Raw genomic sequence first — 22,365 nt, 5'->3', positions numbered from 1 at the left:
GCATCCTGCACTTAACCTGTCTGTCTGCTTGCTAGGGCAGAGCCTCTGTGGCTTCCCATGCAAAAGCTGTTTAACTAATTTAATAGCCAACTCTTCTGGTTCACATAATGATCATCTTGCAGGGAATTTTTGTTTGCTTGCACAGTTGTTTAAGTAACTGCATAGAGTTTAGGTTAAATAATCTCATAAATATTTCATGTGCTGTTTGAATAATAATACTTCAATATATACATCTGAATTTCCTATTCTCCACTCTTCCAATATGCTATTTATTTTAGTGGTTAGTAAACATTATAATTGTTTTTAAATATTAAATTATTAATGTTGACTTGTTTCCAGATAATTTTTGTAGTAGATTGTGTATCCAGACAATAAGAACATTATTTTTATTTCTGCTTACAGAATGCCATCTGCCAAACTAGTTACCCTGTAGATCCCTTAAAGATTGGCACTGGGAAACCATTTGTGTTGTCAAAAATAAAAGAACCTACAAGGGATACAATTATGGTAAGCCTACACATAGTGTATATATATTTACCCCAGACATTAAGCCAGATCTTGGAACTGAGTACTTCTAAAAAAGATATATAAAAGCTGCTCTGAAATGGAATCATTTGGACAGTCACTTTGTCTTAATAGCTTAGAAAATCTTTTTTATGTCAACTAGAGTTTGGTTTTTATTTGGCTGCAAAACTCTATGTGGAACTGAATTTAGATAGTTTGGGGTTTAATTTTAAAAATATATAAATAACAATAGCACATTTGACAGCTGAATACATTGTTACCATTTATGTTTCCATTGTAATTAATAAATAATAGTATTCTAAATGCTTATCTTTCTTTCAGCTTCTTTAGACATCCAGTAGAAAATACATTAAAATGTGATCTGACAGATTTTCCATGAAACTGTAATTGATGATCCCATTTGGAAAGGACTAGCCTTCACATTTAGATGAAAGAGTTACAGAGGGATTTTGCTGCTGTAGTTATGTTAACATGTCAGAGGGAAGGTGTCCTCAGCACAGAGGTCCAAGTGGAGTTTCTGGTGCAAATGAAACCATGTCATGGGAAGAGTATTTTACCATGTTTATCATCGTCCTTCACAGAGGTGACAAAGGTCTAGGCTAAGTGACTGTTTCTAACTTTTTACAACATAATCCTGCTGTACTCACAGATAGCAAGTGATACTAGGAAGTAAAGATACTTGAATTTTCACACACACATATTGCCCTGCTTGAGAGATTCAGGTGTCCCAAGATTTGAAAAAAACTGCAGAAAAGCCATAGCTGTGTTGGTAGAAAAACACTTAATTTTACAAGCTGTGCTTCCCTTAGGAGTTCTGTGATGACTTTTGCTCCATAGCTGCAGCAACAGAGATTCTGCAGGGCTTGCCAGCCTGCAAAAACTGAGCCTATTCTACCACAGTATTAACATCTCAACCTGTTTTATATACTGCAGAGTCATTTTTACATAAAAAGCTTTGGCAATTAATACCACTTTGTGTCATAGCAAGTGATCTGTATATATAGTAGTTTACATGGTTTTATTTTAATGATGTGAAAAGTCTCTTCCTATTTACCTCATGCTAGTCCATTTTAAACAGGACTGTGATACATACAGCTGTGCCTCTATTAATTGTGCCCTGGTCCCATCTGACATATATCAAGTGAATGTTTCATTGAGAGTATGGAAACCTACCATCATAAAGGTAAGTAAATCCTGTTTACATTCAGAATACTTTAGGTTTGAGAAACTTAAGCCAGTGTTTCTAATGTCTATTAAAATTGTCTTTCATTTTCTTAAGTGTCTCCTCTAATATTTCAAGTAATTTCTTTTGCTGTTTTAAAATTTCCAAAAAACTGTGTCACATGCACTTTCTTAACCCTAAAGTAAATGCTTATAATTTAGCAGGAGTTTAAAACCATGGTAAGAAGACACCCTTACTTACTCTGTATTGATGGTCCATTTTTAATAGTTACTTATGCATCCTCAAAGTCTAATTCAGCAGATATCAGAAGGGGCACGTATTTTTTTAAGTAAGTCTGAATCTGTGAAGATATCAACTCTAGAAAGGATTTTTTGATTAAGAAAAAAACAAACAGGAGAGACAGTAGTATTCCAGGATTAATTAATATTTCTTTGAAGTCTCTGCAATCTACCCTTTCAAAGCAGTATTGCTTGTCTTGCAAGCAATAATGTGTGTGCTGAAGGTGACATACGTGAGCAGTTTAACTGACTTCCATGTTTTTCAGCAGCCCCCAAAGTATTAAGTTTTCCTTTCACCCTTCTCATTGTTACAAAGCTTTCTACTAAAAATACCTAACTGTGAACCACAGTAACTACTATCTTCTTTCAGGCCAGTATTCACAGCTTAACCCTTGTTGTGAAAGCATTGCTTAGGAGTGAGAATTCATCACTGATTTTGAGAAATGACCATCAAAAACTGGAGGTAAGAGTGTGATAGTTGATGTATTTGTTCTTCATAGAATTTGTTGTGCTGTGGAATCATTCATTTTCGTCCATTACTAATGAACTGTCTGTTACCTTTAGTAATGCATTATCTTACTTTAAACAGCAGTGATTTCGTATTACAGTAGAAATGTCAGAATTAGTCAGAAAATAGCACCAAAAGCCCAGTACCCACTAATGTACCTAGGTAGAATTTTTTTCTGCTTGCTGTAATATAAATACTTCCTGCAGCTATGTAAATTAAAAATATAATTAAAATTCTTTTAAGGAATCAGTAGTATTTTAAAATTGTCCTGGATCAATTAAAATTGATCATACTTTAGATTTTCTTTACTATTTCCTTATTTATTCTTTCTTTCCACTTTGTTATCAGGATATATATTTGAAACAGGATCTTTTATTTTTCAGAAGTTCACTTCAATTTTCTTAGATAAGGAAATATATAACATCATAGTAATATTATCAGATATAAAGAGAAATGTCTTAAATTTTGTTCGAGGTATTATTCATCCTTTTAATACGCTCAATTCCAAGCATTTATAGTGTTTAAACATTGGTCTTTTGTGATAACTTGTACATGGAGGAGCTTATTTACTACAACGTCCATTTTTTTAAGCAAAAGTCTTATTATGAGTTCTTATTGTTAATACTCCAAAATTTAGAAAAGCAATTTTCAGTGTGAACTACATATTGCACAAAATATTTTTGAAAATGCAAAAGTCAGAGGTCCATTGTTAGCTGGTTTTGTATCTAGAAATTTCTTGTAAGTGACAGATTAAAATTCATTCCAGGAGTGAAAACACAGCTGAGAGGCTTGCAGATAATGAGAGACAAGGAATTTCAGATTTACCCTTTTTAGGGACATAATTTTATGTTTAGTGTTCAGTTCTTCAATGCTCTTTTTAACTATAAAGCTAGGGTCTAAAAAATTCTTTAGTTAATTCAAACTCCTACATGGTCATATCTATTCAAAAGTGAATATTACTTATTTCTGTTCAGTTTACACCCGATGTGCCATGTTTTAACATCAAATTAGTGTCTACACAGGTTTTTACCCTTATGCTTACCTCCGTCTTTCGGGGAAGCCAGCACTGAGTGAAGAATAATGTACTGCAGAAACTCCTTAGCTTATTGCTCCACTGCTCATGCTTTTGGTCCTGCATCCTTTAAAACAATGATTAGTGACTTGTAGCCGGGCCACTCTCATAAATGAATGCACTTACAAAAGTGCAAAGCATTGTGCAAACACAGCCTTTCATGTTGGAGATTAATTCCCTCCTACTAATTCCCGTGGGTAAACTGAGGTAGTACCCTGGAAAATCATCCATACTGATTAATTACTGCTGTGTTTTGATATTTTAAAAGGACAGATTTTTTATTGCTTATGTTCTGAACGCTTTGCAGACCATGATTAAGATTTCCAAAGAACACCCACCGGGTACAGTCCCCTTATGGGTAATCCTCCTGAGTATCTTCGCCGGACTCTTGATTCTTGCACTGCTTATATTTGCTCTGTGGAAGGTAAGCTGCACGACCTTGTCTTCAGGAGCATAAACAAATATGCTTAAATTCTCAGTCATTTCTTTCTCAAAACTAGAACCTCACAGACAATAATCTCATCTAATAAGCAATGTGAAATCTTGAAGAAATTACAAAAATAACTAATTACACTGCATTTTTTTTTTATGTGGAGCGAGCGGTGCTACCTGATTGAAACCTATATTGCCATTATGTTAGGGAAAGAAAAATAAGAAGATATTTCGGTGCGAGTAAGGATTTAGTAGGGAATTTTTCTATCAGCATTATCTGTGACCTTTGTGAACTAGGTTTTCTCTGTTGTGCAAGAGATGCTAGACCATGTGGTGTAAGTCTTGCCACAAGTCGGCACTCTTCTCCAGGCGAACTATTTTGTTCATAATTACATTAGAAGGTTACAGCTTATAAATTTCAACATGCATAATCTCTTGAAAATTTTGACATTATAAAATAAAATATTATTTATTCAACTGAGTAACAAATATTACTATTAAGCACTTTAACCCTTGACAATATGAGAGCAAAACCATGATTCAGCAATCACTCTACTGTATATTAACTGTACTTAGTTTTTCCATCCCAGGAAAAACAATGATGTGATAAAATATTCATTAACTTTTTACATCAGTCCAAGTATTAAAATAGTAGTAAGAACCATGAATGTAACCAGTGTGGTTTGTATGCTTTGAGAAGTTCTTAGTCATTTTTTTGTTTTAGAAAATTTAGAAATTAGAAATTTTTTTCTTTTCTGCAGGCTGGATTTTTCAAAAGGCCATTAAAGAAGAAAATGGAGAAATGAAAAAAAAGAAAAAAGCAGAAATTTTTCCTCAGGTCTGCCTCCAAAATGTTACTGTAAAATTATAAACTTAGATGCAGTGGTTACAATGCTTTCTAAATGCTGGTGCGTAGAAAAAACCCAAGAAACAGAAAAAAAAGAAGAAAATCAAGCACACATGCAAATGAATTATGCAAAAAAAGAATGAACAATCTTGCAGCATTTTGTGATCTTCAAGGATATACCTTTAAGCTTTACTCATTTTTGAAGAGTAACTGAGCTCAAAGTTTCTAACGTTTATGAATATGGAAAGTTTGTAATCATATTTTCATATACCTATGTATGTGGAATCATTTTTCCCTCCAAATTACACTACAGGTCAGCTTGTATGTAGCAATCCCAGTCTTTTTTATCACCTTACGATCTTCAAAAGGAAAATGCATCATTTTCAAAATTCCCTCCTAATGTCAGTTCTGTGGAAGCAGATTCTCAATTCACAAGGCAGAACATGTAAACTTTGAGAATGCACCAAATACTATGTGATATCTGATACAATGGAAACTCAGAAGACAGAAGCACCTCCACAATATTGGGTGAAAATATTGGAATACCATGGATTTCTCTTTCTGCTCATTTTAGCATGTCCAGCTGAATGAAGAATACTCCAAGAAAGAGATTTTTATGGCCAAGTGGACCATAAAGGGGTGATCCACTAAATCAATTAAATGTATGAACTTGAAATATATTTTTGGCAGGCCTAAAAATGAGCAAATCATTCAAGCCCACCTGATTGCACACTGTACTCAAATAAGCAGGGGCATAATTGTATCTGCAAGTTGAAATGTCCATATTTATGCAGAAAATGTTTAGAGGCACCCTGAAAGTTTGACTCTTGCTGTATATCTTGGAGTAGCCAGCAGGGTGCTTCATAAACTGTCACTGTAAATTTCTTGTGTAGCTATTTAATCCAATGAATTTAAAGTGTACAAAATGAAAATTATCAAAAGAGCACAGATAGGAAATTCAGCACTGGCAAGCTTCTTCTAATATTATAAGTCACAGCTCATCTTTATTACTTAGGAATTTAAGAAGTGATGAAGAATTTGCATACTAAATAAGCACTTAAAATGATGTTTATTTTGTGTCAAAGATTAAAAGTTTATATGAGAATACACTGAAATGTAGATAGCAAAAGGTTTCTTTAAGAAATTTTTTCTTTCTATTTAGTTCATTCAGTTTCTTCCTTTCTTTCATGCACTTGTCTTCCTCCCATGAGGATCTCTCCCTGTGGCTCATGGCTGTGCCATGAACTTGAGAGCTTCCTGTGTTTCTTGGAGCCACATGAAATTAATAGGAGAAAAGGGATACATGCTGGCAAAGTATGATACTGCCTCAGCATGACTCAGTATTGATTGCCAGTATATCAGAAAATGCTGAGAAGGTGTTCTAAGACATACTTGTTGGCAAAAAAAGCTTTGCCTTGCCAAGAAAGCCAGGAAAATTTGTTCCTCCTCTTGGGACAAATATCACTTAAAAAAAAAAAAAAAAAAAAAAAAAGAGCTTTTTCTTGTCACTTTCCTTGTATTATTAGCTTAAAAAGAGTAATAAATTTTTTAAAGACTTATTTTTCAAGAAGAGAATATAGACTGTGTTGAACATGCTGACAAGTAAAACTCTGAAAGTGTGCCAGAAGGTGCTTCATTGCTTGAAAGATGCTGTCACTCTTCAGTACCTTTTATTTAGTTCCTAAATTAGAGAAAGTAGTTATTGGGAAAGGCTGAATGCAACAAGTAAGAGTTTGAAAGGAGTTTGAGTTTGAAAGTGTTGGCAATTTCTCCTCGTGTCTGTGGGAAAGGTGGTTATTTCATAGCAGCAGTGTGCTGAAGGTAGCAGTATGACTCAGAGGAGAGGGCAGAGCCCTCCGTGGGAACACTGTGGGTGGCTTTGCAGAGCCTGGCAGATCTGCTGAGCCTGTGGGACGTGGTTGCAGTGCTCATCTGGACAGCTGGAAGGGCACCCTGCCTGAAGTGGGTCTGAGCACAGAACATATGAATGGAAGCAAAAAGTGACGCAGGGGAATTGTGGATAGAAACCCTGCTTCATTCATTGTGAAAGAAGCCAAAAATCTATTTGTTCAACTGTGAAGATAAATGAATACGGTGGTGATTTCAGCCCCAAGCAAGAGGCAGGTTTTACTTTAGGAAAATGTATTATTTTGCCCATTTGTTTGAAAGATTTAAATAGCACTTGTCACCATAGCATTTGAACACACCGGAATTGTAATTTTTTTCTCACAGTATCTCTGAAAAGGCATAACAGTGTTGTTAACCTCTTACGAGCTTTCAAAGGAACAGAGTTTTGAAGGAATTGTGACTCACCTATGGACACGTAGGAAGTCTGTGGTAGGAGAGGAAATACTTGTATTTATTATTATTCATTCAGTTTGTTAACAATGAGGTCATTTTTCCTGGCTTCAAAAAATTACTTACAAGTTGTGTAAGACACACGTAATTCTTATGCAGCATACTTTTAAGTGTTTCACTATTTAGTTATGATAAGCTGTTAACCAAAGCTTTTCATTTTTCCCGTGACATTTTATATCTTATTTTAAAGCATCAGCCTAACTGAAAAATATGTAAGTCAAAAGAAAGGTCTATTTCCCTAGATGAAGACTATACAAAAATAAATCAATAGTATTTATCAATGCTTAAGATCAGTGTTTAATTTTAGACTTTCTTTGCACTGTAAAAACAGTAATAAGCTTCATATAACCACACCGCTTTCCTCTTTCATGATGCTTTCTCTCTTTTCACATTTGTCCTATTATCGTGTTTTCAATTATATCTATTTAAAAGATAAGTATATATACATACATACAAGTATGTCAAGGGGATAGCACTATAGCACATTATTTTTACACAATTCTTAATGATTAGTAAACTCGTTATTTTTATCCATACTAGCCTTTCCACATAACACTGGAAGAGCAGTATTTTACTGCTTTTCAAGATATACAACAGAAAAACCTACTGAAAGCAATATTGCAAACATCAGTAACATCTCGCTTAAATTTGTCAGGCACTAAAGGTACCAGAACCTAATTTTGCATGTAACCAGTTTTATTCCTAAAAATGGACACATTCGGGTTTTAATGTGATTCTAATAAGTATGAAGTTAAATACTTTTATTGAAACAAAAGTGTTTAAAAAGTAATAATAAATTGGGTGTGTAACTAGAGATTAGGCAACTAAAGGATTCTGGCCCACCCAACTCAGTTCCTAACTTCAGCACTGAAGTAGGTAATTTAGTAGGAATGGACAAGCTACTTTTCTATAGGGCAGGGATTCTCTGCACACTCCTGCCTCAATATCAGGTTGTTCTAGAGATTACTGATCTCATACATGATTTTAGAAAGCTTAGGAAACAGCATCTCCATTAGAGCAATCTCCTTGAGCAGCTCTTGTGCTTCGTGGGCAGTTCCTTTGCTTGTCTGGTTTCACTCTAAGTCATTCCTATGAGCCATTACTACAGACACATCCCACGTACCCTGACCCCCTACCTGAGCCCTTTAGTACATATCCTGTGTTGAGTCATTTTGAGCATGGTGTTCCTCCTTTTTCCTCTTCTTCAGAGCTTGAGTCAGGGGAATACACCTTCAACTGAAGCCAAGGGTTTTCATCTCACCTGGCACCAAGAGGCTGGAGTTAGGGTCATACTCATCTAATGAATTCCACATAATCTAATTGGTTAATTTCTTTCATTACCTGTTGTATAGATGATGACCCATTCAAAAATAAAAGCAGATAAGATAATCAGAATGTACTGCTCTTAACTATACCACTTAACAGGAACAAACGGGGATTTACATAGTTTTTAAGAAAGCCACAACATTCTGCACAGCATTTTCTTTTTCCTGTAAAAGTATTCCATGTGCTTTATTGATTAAAAAAGAAATTAAGTCTAAGAAGTCTCCTGTGTAGTTTTTTTTGCTTGTTATTGATGTAAGAATAACACCAAGTCATCTCTACCTAAAAACAGATTCATCTGCCTGTCAATAGAAAGGAATTGTAGAAACTAGTATTCTTGCAGCATAACATCCAGGAAATCTTGATGTGGTCAAGCTGTCAGAAATACATTGCCATTAGATTTATGGGCTTTGTGCTTATACCAATGTTTGAAAGGTATTTAGAAAACCATATGACTTCCTGGCACAGAGTTTTTTCCATGACACTAAAAAAAAAGATACATACACTTAAAGATACATTCATTCATTCATTCATTCATTCATTCATTCATTCATTCATTCATCTAACTATTCTTCATGTCCAGCGATTCCTCTGTACAGCTTATTCCTGTAACCCAAATAGTTTATGGTCTTGCATAATTATAAATGATTCACATTAACTTCCTTAAACCCAGTAAACTTTTGTATCAAAACTTCCTAGAAGACTAAGTTTATACCCTTTATATCACCTTTAACTTTTTGAACACATTACAAATATGTAATAACTGTTCTCTCATCTGAGACTACTTTGATGCTGAATCACAGTTCTCTAATAGCAACATCCTGTCTAGTCATGGGGGAGTGCTTATCAAATTAGCGACTCTGTATGTATCTGATCATTAAGAGTTTGCTGGACATTTCCCATGGAAGCATTTCAATGAAAATCGGGGAGGGGGGGCGGGGGGAAATCCATTCATAGTTTTGTTTGATTGGTTTAAATTGCTTTTCAGTGGAATTAATGAATAACCAGAATCACTTTCTCACAGCACGAAGTGTAACGTGACGTATGATTTTCACTGAACTGGATTATAATTCATTGAGTTTATCAGAAGCAGGCTTTAGCACTCCACAGTTCAGAGATAATACCATTTCATGGGGTGGGTGTAGTTTGAGCCCTGTAACAATAAAGAGTCATAAAGATTAAAGTGCTGATGAAGTTTTAGTAACAACTGGCTGATACCACAATTTAGACAGCACAACTGGATTTTGTTTTAAAAAGTTGACGATAAAACAAGCTATCATCAGTGAAATCATGTTTTAGGTAGAAAGATTGAGAGCTGACACCACAGAGATCTTGGATTTTCTTCATTCAATTTTAAAAAGTGAGTCAATGACCTCAGAAAGGCAGATTTTGATTCTGACTCTAGCACAGTGGGGCACTTTACTGCTTTTCCCTACTCATGCTCTTACCCTTCTGAACTTCTTCTTTTCTCAGTTTCTGAGCATTCTCAGAAAGGAAAGACATTCCTCAAAGGCTCACTGAATGTCACATCTCCTGGGGATTTTCAAAGAAATAGCATAGGAAGCAGAAGTATTCAAAGTAGATTGAATTTATAGATCTAGCAAACCAGTTGTCTTGGCACATTTTGTCCATTCCCTTTGCCCACTCTTTCACTTCCAGTGAAATCACACTTCTTGGTTATGGTTCAGCTTGATTTGATACTGGAAGTTAATATTTATTGCAAAACTTCACATAATCTGGTTCAATATTAGCTATGGTCCTTAAGATTTATTCATATTCAGGGTATTGTTATTCTTCCTGGGGTAAAGGAAAAGAATCTCATTCTCCAGTGAAAGTTTCTTCATACTGCTTTCCATGACAACTCATTTTCACTCCATCAGAATTATTAAGATGAAAAACAGAGGATATCATCAGTTTTCCCTGAAGAGCATTTGAAATTTAGCAGTTCTGTGACAGTAGACATGGTCTGAGAAAAGCAAATGACTTTCTATCATTTTGGAGAACACATAGAGAAATCATTCTCAGTATTCTTTTCTCATAGTCCAAATTAATAGCCATTAATAACTCACTTTCTTGGATGCTATCTCATAAAATCTCACTGACAAAAGGCTATTACTTTGGCCTCAGCCATTCTACACTGTGCCAGAATAGATGCTGTTGCATCTCAAAACTTTTGGGGTTCAGCTAAAATTTCCAATGACCCTGTTAGCCAGGAACAAAACTGAGTTCTGGTGATGAAGTTTTGAACCTCTCAGGAATCTCACAAACTACTAAATTTCTTTTTGCTGTTTATTTGGGGGAACTGCCAAAATTAACTCAGAGTACCGGCTCCTATATGTCATAAATTCCCAGCATTTGGAAAATTACCTATATCACCAAGCCAACAAATATTAGAGAGTAATATATGCCTTATAACATGCTGCTACAACATAGTTCATAGAATCATAGAATCATAGAATCATAGAATCATTAAGGCTGGAAAAGACCTCCACAATCAAGTCCACACTTTGACAACACCATATCAAAAAACCACAGCACAAAGTCCCATGTCCAGTCATTTCTTGAACACCTCCAGGGAGAGTGATTCTACCATCTCCATGGGTTTCCCATTACAATGTCTAACCATCCATTCTGTGAAAAAATTCTCCCTAATTTCCAACCTAAAGCTCTCCAGGAGCAGCTTGAATTTATGTCCTCTCTTCCTGTCGCTGGTTGCCTGAGAGAAGAAGCCAACTCCCACCTGGCTACACTCTACTTCCAGGCAGCTGTGGAGAGTGATAATGTCACCCTGATCCTCCTTTTCTCCAGGGTTGTTGTGATCCAAGGGCCAGGTCCTGCTGGCACAGAGTGGCTGGAAAGGAGCTGGGGGTGCTGGTGACAGTGACTGACCACGAGCCAGGGTGTGCCCAGGTGGCCAAGAAGGCCAATGGCATCCTGGGCTGGATCAGCAATAGTGTGGCCAGCAGGAGCAGGGCAGGGATTGTCCCCCTGTGCTGGGCACTGCTGAGGCCACACCTCGAGTGCTGTGTCCAGTTCTGGGCCCTCCCTGCAAGAAAGACCCTGAGGGGCTGGAGTGAGTGCAGAGAAGGGAACGGAGCTGGGGCAGGGTCTGGAGCACCAGTGCTGTGAGGAGCAGCTGAGGGAGCTGGGGGTGTTTATCCTGGAGAAAAGGAGGCTCAGGGAGACATTATCACTCCTTGAAAGGAGGTCATGGCCAGATGGGGGTCAGTCTCTTCTGCCATTCAATCAGTAACAGGATGAGAGGACATAAATTCAAGCTGCGCCAGGGGAGACTGAAATTGAACATTTGGAGGTATTTCTTCACAGAATGGTGATTAGCCATTGGAATGGGCCTGATGATTTCAGAAGTTTTTTTCCAATCTGATTGATTCTGTGATAATGTGAATGCTTTTTTACAGTCAGATAGACAACAATGATCACATTACCGTATTTTATCCACCACCTTTTTGATGTTACATCTTTTACTCAAGAGCTAATGCTACATAATGTAGCAAATATCCAGGAGAGAATAGGTCCAGTTCAGCAGTCCTAGATATACCAAAAGGTGGGGTTTCTTTTATACTCGGTGTTACTTTTTATTAGCTTCACACACCTAAATTGCAAACAATCTAAGAAGGAAAAAAAAAAAAAAGGAAAACAAATCTGCCACAAAGTAATGCATTAAGACTAATATATTTCCCACATAATTAGTTAAAAATTCTGTGCAATTCAGTGGAAATTGTTAAGGTAGTCAGGTTTACTAAAAAATGTCTACCAAATTATTGAGCAACTTTCGATGGCAGGCAAATAAAAAGGAATAACTTATAGATCTTAATTCCAAAAAATCAAAACAATTATGAAGTTTTCAAAACAGACATGGCCAAAAATGTAAACAAAGGCATATTCTAAGAATATAGAGGCTCCAATCTTCTCATAGGGTACTTTTAAATCTTGCCTGATAAATATTTTAAAGATACCCTCCATTTTTAAGAGTTCATGTGGTTATTGGAGCTGTATCATGGTTAATACCTTGGTAATTGGAGTAGCACATAAAATCTATGAAATTACGCAGGTTGCCTTAGCGGGCTCTGCTATGGGACATTACTTTTGGGATCACAGGTGAATGGAACGCTTCTTCACTGGCTTCACTGCATCCCATTTATATTATTTCCCCATGACAGGTTTAGGCTTTCCTTACCTGGAAAAGGAATTGGTAAAAATATGTGTGTATATTTTGTGCTGGGTAGAAGATAGTACAGTCAAAACAGCAAGAAACAGGTAAATGTGTGCTGGTACACCCAGAGTAGGAAGTGGAGCTGTGCATCAAGACCAGGACTAGACAGTTCCTGTGTAGCACTCTGACATGATTGAACCAAAGCTGCAAAAGGTGTTAAAATTGTACAGTTTGCACAGTAGCATAGCAAAGTGCTGTTTTGTCCTCTGCTCATTCCCTACGTGATACCTAAAATGCCATTATAGCATATTTTTGACCTTTTCCCGTTTTATTTCAAAACTGAACTATTATAATGTCTAAACTACATCCTCACAGCTAATTTTAACATTTCCTTTATAGATCTGGGGTTTTTTTAGTAGCTTGTTCTTTTTCCTTCAGTGGAGCTCTTAATGTAATTTTTTGTAGACACCATGTTTCTGCTAAAAACAATAACTAATATTTGTAGCCCTTTCCTCTAGCATCTTCAGACAAATCAAACAATGACCTGGAGCCATGCATCTTGGCCTCCTGTGTGTAAATTAGTCACTTTTCCAAGATTTCCTCCCAGAAATACATTAACAGAGAACTCCTAAGCTTTGCATACCACAGAAACTCTGATTCTGTGGTTGAGCCCTTGCAAATGACAAAAAATGGAAATACCTGCATATTTCTCTGAGGAGGTTGTAATTGATTTATACATTTTTTCAGCACATTAAAAAGCTAGAATAACATGCATAAATTGTAAAATTGATCATTAAGTATGTGTTCACCAGAGTAACTTTTAAAAGCAAATATTTCTTCATTATCTTCACTTTGCAAATTCTATTTTTATTGGAAATGCAAAAATTACAGTGATATTTTCACAGTGATCAAGCAACGTGCTTCATACAGCCATTACTTTCAAAAAGAAAGCCTTTTTGTCCCTTGATAATAAAATAGTGTGTTCTAATGTGTAATCACATTGCATTTGCATAGAACCAAGTCTGAAACTTTCCAGTCAGCTCAGGGAGATACGGTGATTTTGACAAGTGTCCCTATGATCAATGACAAGCAGACAATGACAAGGTGCTATGAAACATCATTCAACAACAAGCACATGTACAGCAAAGATGATGTGTATCCGACCCCATTTTATAGTGCAGAGATAAGGAGCACTAACCAAGCTTTTCTCTGAGTAATTTGATTATCAGTGTAGGTGAACAATAATAAATAATAACTTCCCTGAATATGTGCAATATATGTATATAATTTCTGAAGTGAGTCAAAAAAGGTGAAATATTGCACAATATAAAACCTCTTGTTTCCTATAATATGCAAAGTGCAGTTCAAGATTATATGAGAGGGTTTTTATCAAATGGCTTATAATAATTTAAAATAAAAGCATTAATCTAAGGGTGTATTGTTAAAGAATATAGTAATTGTCACAGTATTTATTCTCTTACAACCTATTCTTTTATACACCTTGGGAGACAGCCTTTGTGTGTGAGAAATTAGTCTTCCACATTGTGTCTGCATGAGAATGAAAGTTTCATATCCTAAGGGTATATTTATAATTAGAATGATGTAACTGAATCAAAGACATTGTTTCTTAGGAAACTGAGACATTAGTCTGCAGTGGTTATTTTAAGGTGGGGCAGAGGGCAACTCTAGGTTTATTCCATTGTTAAGAAACCATTTTTCTCTGTAGATTTTTGTTTGTTGTTTTCTATTGTCCTTTCATTAGTATTTATTAATTAGTGTTCTTATTCTTCCTTGTGGAAGTATAGATTTTCCTTCTTGTCCTGGTGACACATACATGTATGCACCCAGTACAGATGGAAAGAAAACTCCCGTGGCTGTTCTTCCCATCACAATTTTCCTGCTGGTCACAGGATCAGTCTGGGTGCTGAAGCTGGTGCTACTGCTTCAATATCTGCCCTTTGATACTGCTTGAGGTGTCTGCAGGTCTTCTGTGACACCATGCACAGGAAACAGAGTGTTCCCAGAGACTTGCGGTGATTCCTGGTGATGACTGACCAAGGGTTTTGGAGTTCAGCAGTGACAGTATCTTGAGAAGTACTCACTGTGAGTCCATGTACAAGCTCTTGCATTAGGATGGGTAACACTCCTGTGTGTCCTATAAAGTAAACATATAAAATAATTCAATGTAAGTTATACAAAGACAGGTCTCTGCTGCACTTCCATCAAGTGGATTTTAACATCCTGGTGGAGATTTCTTTAACTGCATAATGTCCATATAAAATCCACGTCCAAAAAAACCTGTTGATTAACTCCATCTGCTTACAAATGCTGACAAACATCTTCATTTTAACTTACAGCTCAGTTTCCAAATGTTAAAAACAATAAGAAGTTGAGAGAATACATGTGCTCCTTAAATAATAGCTACAGCGTATCACACCTAAAGGGCCATGACCTAGATGCCAAGAAGGGTGAAAGAAGAAAGCTTTTCTTATTTCAATTTTCCAGGCCAACTGTCTTTTTCATTACACAGTGTTAATGCCAAGAAGTTCAAATTATTCAGCAGAATTCATTGTACAAAACGAAATACATGCCATATGAAAAGGTAGTGCCATAAATTTTAATATTTTCTGGAACTCTGGAATGGAGAAAATGCATGTTTCTGAAACACTCTGCACGTACAGTATTCAAGCAGTGCTGACAAGAGTAGGTAGGCTGAAAGCTACTCAGCACCTTGCGTAAGAACTCCTGATTTCTTACAAAGCCAAACTCCTCACCTCCCTATTTTTATTGGCTTCTATTCTCTTTGTCTTCCTGGATATTGGCCTAGCATCTAAGGCAACGTAGGCAGTTATTTTGCCTAAGCAATTCATCTTCACCATCACTGCCAAATTCGAGACAGTTGTGTGGCAAGGCTTCTGGATCCAGTTTCACTCCTGCATAGCTGGGGGCATATTCTGCAAGAATTTCATTTAAAGAAGAAGATACAGACTCATTGTCATCAAATGTTCCACTTGATACTCGAGGAAGATAGCCACTCTACACTCTTCAACAAATACAAGTTTAAAGACTATTCTACAGGTTTCTGCCACCAAAGAAAAGAGGCATCCCCAGCTCTCCAAAACGCCCAGGGTACCCAGGGAGGAGGCCGTGGGTGTCCCCCATCCCGGAGCCCTCCTTCCAGCGCAGCCACGAGGCTAGGGCACGCAGCCTTGGGCAGCGCCAGGCGGGGCGAGCGCGGGGCTCTCCTTCGGGGAATAAAAGCGAGGGAGAAGCAGGGGAGCAACCCGCAGGGCACAGCACGGCCGGCAGCGCCGCGGGTGCGGGGCGAGGGGCAGGAGACGGGAGGAGCTGCCTCCGGCCCCTCCGCGGCTGAGGACCTCAGGGGGCGGGGACGAGGAGGAGGAGGAGGAGGAGTATTTGGGGGCGGCTCGGAGCAGGTGGCGCTCAGTGTCGCCCTGGGAAGTGGCCAGCTCGAGAGCGGCCCCGGCCCCGACCTCGCCCCGCGCCGGACATGGGCTCTGCGGCGCTGCCGCCCCTGCTCCTCGCACTGGGTACGTCTGTCCGTCCGTCTGTCTGTCCGTCCGTCCGTCCAGCCGCTCCGGGGAAGAACGAGGGAGGGAGGGAAGGTGCACCCGCGGCGAGAGGAGCGGAGCGGGGGGCGGCCGCGGTGGGTGCGCGGCTGCGGGCTGGCGGCTCTGTGTGCGGTGAGAGGCATCGCGGCGATTTTAAAGCGGCTTAAACTCCTGGAGTGGTCAAGATTTCACTGTCCCGTAAAGGGACTGTGTGTGTGCGCTGGCGTGGAGGGAACGGGGAGAGTCTGATGCGTGAGTTTAGGGTTATGTGACGATTATACCTTTTTAGGCGCGAAGATTATGTTCTCTTTGTGAATGCTGCTCCTGTTTGCAAGAGTCCTCTAGGTCTATTAACACATTGTTGGGCAGATAGCACTCCTTGGAAGAGGATAGGGAAACTTGAACCATCTCCTCCTTCTCTTGGCTGACTTAATTACCATTACATCTATTTTCCTGGGAACTATAAGCAATCATATTCACTTGCCATGAGCAAATTCCCAGGCATTTTCAGAGTTTTAATATTACTGTATACTCTCATAAACCCTTAATTAGCAAGTCACTGAAGAGGCAGCATGAAAATGAGTTTTCACTGATGAGCTGTTCCAACTTGTTCTTTCAGTAACTATAGTGAACACTCCAGTGGAATGTGTGGCTGCAGGGTATGAAGTAAAATACAAAAATATTAACCTGTGATGTGATATATAGCACACAAACAACATGGCAGTTTTTTTAAAAAAGAAAAGTTCTGAAAAGTACCAGTGGGCAAAACATTCCACCCTGTACTTTTGTTTAATCTATCCTTTATTCTCCTGGTTATAGCGACTGAAAATCAGGACCATTAACATTCCCTGTAATGTGTGGGGTCTTAAGACTTGCAAAGGTTGTAGAGCCGTGCTGAAAGCAGAAGATGAGGACTGATTATGAGAGGAAAATTTCCCTGGTACTGTGAATGACTATGAAGTGGGATAGGTCTACTTCGTTCAGGCAGTATTCATGATTAATCTTAATTTATACATCTGAAAGCTGTCATAATTTTGATTTCAGATGTGTCATGACATTTGATGTTAGTGGATGAAATTACTGGGTTAATACTTGCTCAGGCCTTTTTGATCTTGTAGGAGTAGCAACAAAAAGAACCTTTCAGGACAGAGAGTTTCCCTTAAGTGTTTTTAGGGTTCTGCTATGGTGGTACTCTTGTAGCTCTCCCACAATAATTTTCAAATTGCTTGAATTCTAGAGAACTGGTTTACTTTCAAAGGTGATTGAATTGGGACAGTTTAGTTGAATTAGTCATTACATCTGGAAAATATTCCAAGTTATTCCAGACTTGATTTTATGTCAGTATATTAACTTCTGAATTATCAGTTGTATTAAATGGATCACATGGAGTGCTTTTGTTGTGTCTCTAAATTCAACTAAAAATAGTGCAACAGTGAAGTAGTGGGTCACTCCTTGCTAATGTGTACTTTTGTGACTGGAAAGTCATTAGGACTTTGTTGATGCTACAAGAAGAAGAGATCTGAAGAAGAGATCGTTGTGATAGTGTGACTTTGCTAGCAACCTTGTTAATTGTTGACCAAAAAATAAGTGACATAGGGAAGTAGATTATGTTAAGAAGACTAAATCATGCATTAACAGGGCACCTAATGCAACAAAGCCAGAAGCTTTTTTGTTGCTACATGCTGCTGATAGTTTTGCCACGTCCAGTTCTTTAAATTTACATTTTACACATGCATTTTTTTCCTTATCCTGTTCTTAAAAGTCAGAGCCAAAACATCCCAGCTCTCTCTGAGAGTGAAGCCAGTGGAAAATACAGTAGCTTTCCTGGGATCAATTCTGGTAACATTTTCTTTGGAAAGCTTTAGTGCCCTCATGCTTCAGAGGAGATATTTGAAATTTGGCAGGAAGGCACTATTTGCATTGTCTACCTAAATTTGGCCAGGTAACAAGTTTTTGCAAAACTCTATTCTTCTGGAAAGAAATGCATTTTTATCAACTGGATTCTAAGTTAATTTATGTTCACCTTGTTGTGCATCTTAGTCAGATGTTTCTGTGTGAGGTCTTAGATCTACACCTCTAAATACAAAAAATTTTTCTCTTGACTTCTCATATTATTTTTACAGCAATATCCACTGTTGTTTAAGTCACTCTGCTTTCCAGTTTGCTTCTGGATAGTGGTCTACTGACTGTCTGTACTGCATGCTCTTCACTGTTTCCTGATGATTCGGATGAATCAGCTTGTTCTCCTTTTTATAAGAATAATTCACGTCAGAGTGAATTATCAACTGATAGTGTTGGAGGACCATACCTAGGAGAGGACGTAAAATTTGGGGTGACCTCACCTGTACTATCTCAGCAAGCCATCACACTGAAGTTTAACATGTACCTTTCTCCAGCAATCCAGGATGTTAAAGATACAGCTTTAGCACATTCATAAAATCTCCACTCTGCGAAGCGCGTATCCCTTGAACTCTTTAACTGTAAATGAAAGCTTGAAGTGACTTAAGGGTTATATCTTTTGGGATATAGGTCTACTACACGAGTGCCATGGATTCTCAAGTGTCTCTGTGGAACCCAGGCAGACTGTAGGAGGAAATAGATCTATCTGAAACTGGGATGTGTGTGTGTGTAGAATAGGGAATTTCCAGTGATGGAAATTCTTCTTCCATCACTGGAAATTATTTCTCTTGTAAGTAATGGGCAGTAAGACCCTATAGAGGAATAGGAGACCTTACTTACAAACCGTTTTTCTTCAGTACGCTTTTGTTTAAACTGGAATGGAAGCTGTGATAATGGCATTTGACATGCAAAAGTTGGAAAGTGTAAGTCAGTGTAAGCCAGAGTAAGTTAGCCACCTGGATTTGTCTCTTTTGCACATCAGTGCATCATGGTGCCACTGCCTATAAACAGAGAAAGATGGTGTAATCAGAGAATGAGCTGGAAGTCCTGCCTTCCGTGGCTTTGAAATTAGAAAGTGGTCTAATGAATGAGGATAAAATGTAGGATTAAGAGGAATAAATTTATCTTTTTTCCTTACAAAATTTATTCTTCATCTCTCTCTTTTTTTTTCCTGCAAAAGCTGAGTACAATTTCAGATGAGTCATTTAAACCAAATCTTTGACATGTGGTTGGAGCTTTTGTGTTCTTCTCTTTCTCTTTGCTCAGCCAGGGGTTCTCAAAACTGAAGCTGCGTTTTGATGATCTGGTTAAGCTGACCTGAATGTGGAGCTGTCGCCGCAAGGACATTTCATCCACTCCTGTTTGCATGTTTCCACCAGTTTCTCTGTGCTATCACCAGGGCTTAGTCTGGGGAACAGGTCAGGGACCCATTTGCTTCAATAATTTTTCCCCTTTTTGAGCCAGGTTAGTTTTGGGGATGAGCTAAACTGATCCTGCTCACTTGAGCAATTTATTTGTTAGTCCTGGCATAGGGGAAAGTCAGAACTTGTGGCCAGAGGAGGGAGGAAAGCTGGAAAAATCCCTTTCATTGGTAGCTGTCACTTCTACTGGCTTGAGCAGGTTGTGCAAGTGCAGCTTGATGTGCAAAACGGCTTTGTATTCACAGCTGTGACTGAAGTAAATGGAAGTTGTACTTAAATGTGAAAAAAGTAATATCACTAGATATCCAAAAGTGGTAAGTACTTTTTTTTTTTTTTAATGGAGCTAGTGATGATCTCTCATTTTACTTGAGTGTTGAAAATATCTCCTCTGTCAGATGCAAATACTTGAATATTTATGGTCAAGATATGTAGGCAATAATCAATAATGAAACTGCTAAGGTTAAAATCATATACATAAATAGTACATGGCAGTGTACAGAGCAGAAGGGACTAAACTGGTAATTGAATACGAAATGGAAATTGAACATTTGGTGCAAAAAATGAAGTTAAAAGTTGGAGTGAAAATGCTTTTAACATGCATCCATGCACACCAACTTAAATCTGTACGACCTCTTTTGATTTCTGCCTTTCTTCCTCTTTGTGATCAACTTTTGATACCTTGATGTTTTATTATCATATTTGTGAGTAATGTTAATGTTAAGAATCATTTTATAATCTAGAGATGGCTTGAAAGCAGGACCTAGATATGAATTCTTAAAGTAAACCTGTCTCTAGTTTTTCCTTCTTTCTGAGGTAGCAAGTAGTAGCAGCACTACTACATATTATTTTTGGAGTTTTGCCTCTCACAGCATTGCAGATTGAAGTAAGGCTTCATTCATACTGCATTACAGGACTTGTATTTTGTATTATGTTTATTTTAGAAAGCATACAGGCTATTACCATCAGACACCTAAACACATTAACAGTTAATATTTATTTGTGCATAATTTGGTCAAAGTCAACATGAGATCCTACCAACAAGTTTTAACTGTGTGCTGCTTCTCTCTGGAACAGCCTATGAATTGTTCTTCACTTTTTTGAATCGGTGTCACAGAACTTCAATTTAAGAAGTTAAAGAAGTAAAAGTACAGCTAGTCCTTTTTTCATTGTGCTTTCTAGCCACTATATAAATGTTATTCATTGTGGTCTTTCTTCACTATTGTAATTTTGAGTGAGTGAAAATGGCGTTTGTGTGTACTTCATATGATGTATTTTTATGAGGGCTAATAACTGGAACTACCAGTGTAACAGCTTAATGCCAAAAGAGCTAAGTGTAAATAAAGTACTTTCCTTTAGGATTAATGCAGGTAAAATGGGGTTTCTGCATCTCCAGATGAGTAAAGCAAGTAATTTTCTCCAGCAGAAACCTTGTGCAGCCTCTATCCAGTGTTGTTATTTTCATTTAAAGGTTTCCTTTGTTAGGCTCTGTGCTGGCTGGTTCCCATTTCCATGGTGACCGTGCTGAAATGCAGACAGGACACAGGCTGGATTCTCATCGGCATAGCCATGCACTTGCATACCAACACATGTTATCTGCTTGGCTTAGGACATTTCCATTAGCAGTTTTAATGTTTAGAACTTCTTTTTTACATAGTGATCTCTGGCCCCTGTGATACTGCACAGTGTTGGGATTTCAGACCCTGTGAGGCAAGACAGAACAAGTTTGATAAGCTTATTTTTTGTGTAAATAATTTGGCTCTACTGTTCCAATTTAAATTACTCAAGGACATTAGAGAACTGTCTGAACCTCAGTTTTCTCTTAACAGTGATAACACAGAAGGATTTTTATTTATAAACCCTTAGGTGGAAGACTGACATAAATCTGTGCTAAATAGTTATAGGAACATACCACTTCTTAAGGCACTGATAAAAGGATAATGAAAATAAGTGAGTGTGAATTACACAGGATAAATGATACGTTCTGTCTGTATCGTTTGAGTGTATGTATCTTTGTGAGGCAATATGTGATAATCTTCTTCCTGCTCATACTGCAATCGTTTTCTGAGGGTGGCAAATACTAAAGGCATTTTGAGAAGTCAACATAAGCATTTCCATCACTTGCAAATCAGGCTGCGATTTCTGAATTGCCAAATAAACTCAATATTCTGAGTGCTAGTAATTGTTATTTTGAATTATTCCCTGAGTAGCATTTCAGGATCTTCAGAGGAGAAAATTTTATTTTCTCCTGGAGATGGACAGCTGTAAAAATATAATAAGACTTGCATATTATTCAGGACTTAGAAGTGCAGGCAAAGAAGTAGGATCAACACAGACTCTTTGAATGGAGGATGAGCAAAGACATTTTGTGTGCAACTGAATGGCATCTGCATGGTTGAATGTCACACATGATGAATGTCACGGATTCTTTTGTCCCTTTCAAATTGCTGTTAGACAGGGTGGAGGGCTTGGAAGTTATGCACAGCCCTGATGGAACTCTAGCCTTATTCCTGATTTATTTTGCCCTTTGCAACCTCCTTCCAAGTTTGTAAGTTCTTCTCTTAAATCATACAGTTGTATGCCTTTTTCCATTTTTTTTTTCTTAATCACATGAACCTTCTTTCATAATATTGTTAATTATTTCTAAAGGACAGACAATAAAGAAATATTGGGGAAAATTACTGTGAACATCAGACTTCAGGGAGGAAGTATATAGCACGGTAGAAATACCTAAGAAAATAGTTGAGTTTGAGGATGGGGATGTGAGTGGGGGGTG

General features: G+C 37.7%; 3 protein-coding genes across 3 annotated transcripts in view; 2 read left to right on the top strand and 1 right to left on the bottom strand.

Moving 5' to 3' along the window:
• ITGA1 (integrin subunit alpha 1) overlaps positions 1-8,747 on the top strand; it is a 73,673-nt gene extending 64,926 nt beyond the window's left edge. Inside the window, exons 26-30 of the mRNA XM_014889710.2 lie at positions 403-507; positions 1,604-1,708; positions 2,357-2,449; positions 3,874-3,990; positions 4,760-8,747. Coding sequence (XP_014745196.1) covers positions 403-507; positions 1,604-1,708; positions 2,357-2,449; positions 3,874-3,990; positions 4,760-4,804 — 465 coding nt within the window. The 3' untranslated portion in view covers positions 4,805-8,747. The remainder of the gene's footprint in view (positions 1-402; positions 508-1,603; positions 1,709-2,356; positions 2,450-3,873; positions 3,991-4,759) is intronic.
• A 4,794-nt stretch (positions 8,748-13,541) lies between these two features.
• LOC148219890 (molybdopterin synthase sulfur carrier subunit-like) overlaps positions 13,542-22,365 on the bottom strand; it is an 85,445-nt gene continuing 76,621 nt past the window's right edge. Inside the window, exon 4 of the mRNA XM_088156336.1 lies at positions 13,542-14,855. The gene's annotated coding sequence lies outside the window, so the exon portion shown is untranslated. The remainder of the gene's footprint in view (positions 14,856-22,365) is intronic.
• ITGA2 (integrin subunit alpha 2) overlaps positions 16,119-22,365 on the top strand; it is a 67,308-nt gene continuing 61,061 nt past the window's right edge. The window contains exon 1 of the mRNA XM_014889709.2: positions 16,119-16,251. Coding sequence (XP_014745195.2) covers positions 16,212-16,251 — 40 coding nt within the window. The 5' untranslated portion in view covers positions 16,119-16,211. The remainder of the gene's footprint in view (positions 16,252-22,365) is intronic.

Source organism: Sturnus vulgaris, chromosome Z, assembly GCF_052056855.1.
Source record: "Sturnus vulgaris isolate bStuVul1 chromosome Z, bStuVul1.hap1, whole genome shotgun sequence".
Lineage (NCBI taxonomy): Eukaryota > Metazoa > Chordata > Aves > Passeriformes > Sturnidae > Sturnus > Sturnus vulgaris.
The sequence above is the reverse complement of the archived record's forward strand: the minus strand, read 5'-3'. Positions and strand labels throughout refer to the sequence as shown.